The sequence below is a fragment of the Heteronotia binoei genome, chromosome 6 (assembly GCF_032191835.1).
Source record: "Heteronotia binoei isolate CCM8104 ecotype False Entrance Well chromosome 6, APGP_CSIRO_Hbin_v1, whole genome shotgun sequence".
In the NCBI taxonomy this organism is placed as follows: Eukaryota; Metazoa; Chordata; class Lepidosauria; order Squamata; family Gekkonidae; genus Heteronotia; species Heteronotia binoei.
The window spans coordinates 49,487,835-49,494,316 of record NC_083228.1 but is presented as its reverse complement, the minus strand read 5'-3'; the positions used below and the strand labels follow the sequence as shown (position 1 = coordinate 49,494,316).

At 35.5% G+C, this 6,482-nt stretch overlaps 1 protein-coding gene across 1 annotated transcript; it reads left to right on the top strand.

Annotated features, from left to right (window-relative positions):
• The first annotated feature begins 1,446 nt into the window (after positions 1-1,446).
• Positions 1,447-5,345, top strand: NPS (neuropeptide S). Its single transcript, XM_060240832.1, has 2 exons — positions 1,447-1,556; positions 5,143-5,345. Exons 1-2 carry the CDS (start codon positions 1,458-1,460, stop codon positions 5,320-5,322), a joined length of 279 nt encoding a protein of 92 aa, XP_060096815.1. The 5' UTR covers positions 1,447-1,457; the 3' UTR covers positions 5,323-5,345.
• Positions 5,346-6,482: the final 1,137 nt, after the last annotated feature.

Sequence of the window (6,482 nt, the reverse complement as noted above, 5' to 3'; positions counted from 1 at the left end):
TATCATACACAGAGTCAGAAACAGAAGCAGGTTCAGGGCAAATACAAGAGTTGAGGTCTAGTCCAGGTTCAAAGGCAGAGTCAGTGGCAGCAAGAGCAGAAGCCATTAGATGCATTGCTTCCACAGCCTGTCTCCTCCCCACCCTTTATAGGAGAGATGCATACCTTGCAGCTGGTTTGCATTATGTAGGTGTGTGTGCTGTCCTCCTTACTATTGAGACCCAGGTGTCTTTGGATTGCCAATTGTGCACTTCATCTCTTTTCCTACCTCTCATGATGGACTCTCTTTTGTCTGTGATCTAATAGCTCTGGGGACAAGGGAGGTGAGGTGGAAGGTGGGGCACTCTCTGGTTTTGGGCCATGGGCTTGAACATCTGGGAAGCTACTGTCAGACTGTGAGCTGCTGCTTGGCAAGGTTGCAGTAGCTTTCTGCAGTAGATCACCCTCAACTAACTGTGAACTGGGATCTTCTTCATCTGTCTGCTCTCCCTCAGAGACCTCTGCCTCTTTGGGGCTGGCTGTGTCTGGCTAATCCACAACAAATACATGGAAATGAAAGTTTTTGGAACTAATTTTTTTATAATTACCAGAAATACTATTACAGGAACCATTGCCTCCATGTTAAATATGTTGGACATGCCATGGCTAGAAAAGGTTTGCAAGATCAGAAAAAGAGGAGGCTTCATTGAACCATGCCCATTTTAAAATATTTTGTTCAATGCATAGTTAAACTCCTTAAGAACAGACAATAAATCTGCTTTAACTGAGAAGCTGTTTAAACTCTTTTTAAAGATGAGACCAAGAAAGTATTCATAATTCATAGCAGACCTAGAGTTTGAGTTGATTTAGTACTGTATGTGATGACTAATGAATGAGCACCCACAAGAAAATAAAAATACAAATCATAAATTAAATCAGACAATGTAAAATAAAATTGTTTCTCTGTATCTAATAGAATAAATGGAAATGACCTGGGATTCCCCCCCCCACCCCCCAGTACTGCAGTGCATGTTGATGTACTTTAACATTAAGACTTTTGACAATTTGTATCACAAAAAGATCCTGGCCAGATGTGAATGCTTTTAAAGGGCTTTTAATGGCAACCTTTTCAGTCCAGTCACTTGAGTAGTTCTGTGCAGGCAACAAGGATGTGCCCTTGCCATTTTTTCACTTAGCAAGAATAAAAGTCAACCAGCAACCAATTAGTCATATTTAAATGTGATTTGGTGACATTTTTGTTCCTGAACTCTTAATATAAAATGGTCATTTAGAAAATGACTTGTGAGAAAGATAAGGAATGTTGTTCTACAACTGTGTAATTCCATTTACAATTGCAAGTGAAAAAAAATCCCAGAAATGATCAGGTAAATATATTGGATTTAGCCATTTTTCTTTCAAAAAGTAGATTTGGATAAGAACTTCTTTTCAAAGGCAATTTATAACAAATATAAAATTAATATGAGTTTTTCTTGCAGTCTCTTCAGGCTAAATGTTATATTAATTATCCTCATCTCAACAATGCAAATACGGAGATGTTACCCTATTGTCTCTTCTACGGTAAGTAATAAACTATACTTATGTATGCAGATGTTATGTGATTTCTGTAAAATTTTGTTACTGTTTTAAATATAAGTCTTATCAAACATATTTAACATAAATCTTACAATCAAAGGTTTTTAAAGTATCTGTATTAGAAATGTATATCCGAGTTGCTTGATTAAGAATTTTGTGTGTCTGCTAAAATTAGAACATTCCAATTTTTTATTTCCAGGGATTCAGGTTTTGAATATAGGAATTTAATAGTTTGATATGAAAAATGCTGGTTTGCTAACTGAAACAATTTTCTTTTAATAATTTTTATTCATTATATTTATATTTATTTACTTACACATGTTAATGACTTGAAATATAATTAAACAAAACATTATGCATCTGATGATAGAAAGATATCACATCTATAGTATTATATGAAGGAAAATGGACAAAAATTTAGAAAAGACCAGAGAATTTCTGAAAATTATGACCACAGTTTCAGATTCACTATATGTGAATAGCTGGCCCATTACTTGCAGCAAGAAAAACAAATTATTAGTCTACTCTAGATTTAGGACATTTAGATTTCTTTAGACATACTCTACCAACAATGTAAGGGAAACTTGTTTATTTTTAGCAGTCTCTGGAATATGTACTTAAACAGTAATGACTCATTTATATTCTTTTGAACTTCATGATTTGATAGTTTTAAGTCAATATAAAAAATTGAAAAACTCCAGGAATTAAACTTTGCAAGTTTCCTTGACATTGTTCATGAATTTGCATCACTAGTGCATTACACAGTGCTCTGTTATTCATATCATCTTCAGAACAATTTTATGAAATAAGTAGACCATTGGTCAGATCCAGCAGGGCTCTTCTGGATATAATATAATAATAATATATTGAGCTTATGAATCATCTATTCCCTATGATGTAAGGCTCTAAGTGATTTACAACCAATAAAAACAGGTTAAAACAACCCCCCCCCAAAAAAAGACATTAAAACCAAAAAGACACAAAAGGACAATAAAAACAAAAGCATTATTTCAGATACTATCAAATATTTCTTTGCTACCCGACTGTGGACTTTTGTTCTTGTGTTCTTTAGTAATAATTAGGGGCATCCCTCAGTAAGCATTTTAACCAGGGTCAGCAATGCTTATCCTAACATTCTATCAATTATCCTATGACTAAATACTGAACCACTAATATACTGATCACCATTTTAAAGCACAGCTAGTTTGGTGTTATATGTATTTTACTTACAGGGCACATTTTAAATATTTTAAATAAGCAAACAGAAGTCTTATTATTTCAACAGAATCCTATATATTAGTTACTAAAGGCACACAGGGCAGGAAAAATAGAAATTAAAAAGGACAGAGATGTTACTTTACTGCTATTACATAAAAGAATATTTATCAGATAGCTGGATGGGAAGATATTGCATTTTAAGAGAGAATGTGTGTAAAAAAAGAACACATTAGCTGGTTTCTTAATGCTCATCAGCTTGCTCTCATGAAAATTTTAGGGTTAGTGTTGGATTTATAAGTAGCTTTTATACCAAAATGCATCAAGTAGGGATTTTTATATTCAGTGATATTATCATGTTTTAATTAATAAAACATATTGGCTGTTCAAGTGGAAACTATTAGTATGCCATTTATCTTATTGACATGAACTTTCAATTAACCTTTCTCTAACATTCCTCTTCTGTTTTGTACAAGAAATCTGTTTTTTTCTTGACTATTGATTACTGTTCATCCATTTTTAATAGACATGTTTCCTTACAGGCCTCATTGTGGAGATATGAAATGTTAAATATATTCATTTGTATTCCTCTTCCAACATACCTGTTATCTATTTGTCTTTAATATACATTTTAAGAAGGTTCTGTTATTAATTAGTTATAAACCTTAATTGGTTATTATGCCTCCAGAAACTCAGGGTTTTTTGAATTAACGAGTTGCAGCTGCACCATGGGTCTATATAGAAAGAATGTAAAACATATGCATATAGAAGCTTTGTATAGGATATTTTGGTGAGAATTTTTGAGATTGTTATGTTTTGAAGCTGGATCCTCAGAGCTCCACATTACTAGCATGGGTCCTGAGTAATCTTCTGCTCTTAACACGAAGAGCCCAAAAACCTCAGTTGCTTTTGGAGCTGACTTCACTCAGTTATTCATCTGGCACACATTAGTGGGTGAGAAGATACAATTAAACTGGAGATGTACCTCCCCATAAGCAACAGGTTTTTTTAAGGGTTGCCAGGTCCCCCCAGCAACCGGCAGGGGATAGTGGGATAGGGTGACCAGATCCAGACCATATTCTGGAAATTTGGGGATGGATTCTAAGGAGGACAGGAACCTCAGTAGGGTACAATGCCACTGAGTCCACAGGAACTGATCTCTGTAGTTGGAAGATGATCTGTAATTCTAGGTGATTCCCAGGTGCCCATGGAGGCTGGCATCCCTAGTTTTTCCAAATTGTATCAGAGTTGGCATTATCCTGCCACAAATCTTTCACTAGTTTATTCACAAAATATGACTTTCTTTCCTTTTGTCTCTAAGCTTCCTGATTTGGCTATACAGGGAAACCAAATAGTGAGAGTTTATGACCTCCGGCAACAGCTGGTTGTCCTTCAGCTTCCACCCCCAAGCAGCTCCTCCCCCCCCCCGGCTCAAATGGAATAATACTTAGATCTTAGCACCAAACGATATGTAATGCTGATTCTGAATGTATAATTTTATTGAATGGATTATTTTATAGCTGGTATATTTTTACTATTTTACTATTGTGGATTTCTATGTTGTGAGCCACCCTGAGCCTGATCCGGTGGGGAGGGCAGGATATAGATTAAATAAAATAAATGTGATCAGAGCAACACACCTTGCTTCTGTCACTGTTGATGTGAGAGACTATGTGCAGTCATAAGCAGAGTTATATCCTTCCAAGCCCGTCAGCTTCAGTGGACTTAAGGGTAACTAAGCTCAGGATTGCACTGTTTGGGTCTGGTCTCTGACAAGCACTGAAGACAGTTTGGTCAGCTGGGGTAAGCTGCTATTTTCAGCCTAATCCATTCCAAGGGTTTGTTATTCAAAGGATTTATTATGACCCTTTATTTGCCCTTCAAACAGGGCAGGGAAAGAAAGCACCTAAAGCCTCATTGACATGTAGCAATAGTGCACTTTGACCCATGGCTGCTAAACTTTCCCTGTCAGCAACAGTGAAATCACTATTAAACCACAAGTCACAAATGCTCAGTTTTTGGCATCAGCAAATGTACACCCTCTTTTAAAAGGAAAACCAGAACAATATGGGATCATTCATATTAACTTTTTTGAGAATAAACCCAGCCACAACAATAGCAGCAGTCCTTACATATAAGTTGTGTTTTCATGTCCATGGACCTCATAAAAGGCTGACATTCTATGTTGTAATCTGGAGATAATACGAATTTGTCTGTGTCTTTGGAAGCCTAAATGGGGTCATGTGCGTATGTGTGAACTTGTCATAAATGCAGATATCTTTAATGTGGCTTTCACTTATCTATATTTTATCTCCAGATCTTTGGACTAATAATCCTTTTTTATTTGAATTGCCAGCTATCTGGGAAATCTGATTACTGTCTCGTCCTGCTGAACCGTTGCTTAGTCAAAGTGGATGGGTCTGAAGAGCTGGGGTTACTTAAGCCTTTCCTGGAGAAGATGTTCATTAAAAGGTCTTTTCGAAACGGGGTTGGATCAGGAATTAAAAAAAATTCCTTTCAAAGAACAAAGTCATAGACCAGTGCCTGAGAAAACAGATCTATACAAAACAACAACAACAAAAACCATACAAATGCTTAACTGGGTTTGGTTACAATTGTTTGTAGTGCATTTCAGATGGAACCAATAGAGACGAATGTATCAGTTTGTTAATAATGTAAACAGATCTTTATTTGAAATGGTGGAAGTAAATGTGATTGTTCAAAATAGGCACTTCTTTCAGAGTTACAGAGTATGCATTTTATTGTATTGATATAAAAAGTATTTTCAATTTAATTTCACCTGTTAGAAACTTTGCTTTCAAACATAAAAAATGGGCCCCGTGGTTTGAATGTGTCTCAAAGACTGCATCTGGACATGTTCATCTTCAGTTTGAAGAAGTATGTTTCTGAGTTTTGCTGACATGATTCTTGTTTACATGGCAGTTTTGTAGTATAATATTATTTATCAAAAGCCCTAGGCATTGGGATAAATGGAAGCTATATGGGGCTACAGGGAACCAGTAGTCCAGATTCAAATAATGGTAGTTCACCTTTGCATAATAAAGTCTCTACAAGGAAGCAATGAACAATTCAGTCAGCAATGAGCCATGTAAATTCATATTGTGGACTCCTTTCTAAAGTATTTTATAGGTCATGTACCTCTTTAACAGAAAAGATATCTGTCTTCAAGAGTCTCTAAAATTAATGCCTTATATGTGGCCTCAAAATTCTTTATAATGGTTATATAAAATTACCTCCTCAGAAATAACACTTTGGGGATATGGCATTGCTTTTTTTGTACACCGTACTAGGAAATCTAACAAAATCAATGTAGAAGTGACATTCTCTTTGCTTTGGTTCATTAAATTATGCATCAAATGTTGGTTGAGATGAGCCAAACATTATTCCCAATGAGCTTTTGTTCATTTTTTTTTAAACTAAGTCTGTGCAATGATGGAAAACATTCTTTACTTCTTTAGGTCTTAACTTTTATTTCTTTGCTGTACAAAAATAGACCTGGTTAGCTGTGCAGTCGCAAAACATTGTAGATTTTGTCAACAAGGAAAGGTCATCTGCTGAGTTACATTTATTTGTGCGACTTTTACCTTGTGGCCATTTTGTAGAAGTGATGTAACAGACTCAGTGTGCTGGCATTAAGATGTTACAAAGATTTGAGTGGATGCAAAGGAAAAATAT

What these genes read in the sequence shown, in the direction of transcription:
- NPS (XM_060240832.1), top strand. Translation starts at nt 1,458, where the DNA reads ATGAGTTTTTCTTGCAGTCTCTTCAGGCTAAATGTTATATTAATTATC. An exon ending in ACCCTATTGTCTCTTCTACG is followed by an intron (nt 1,557 to 5,142) that starts GTAAGTAATAAA and finishes TTGAATTGCCAG; the next exon opens with CTATCTGGGAAATCTGATTA.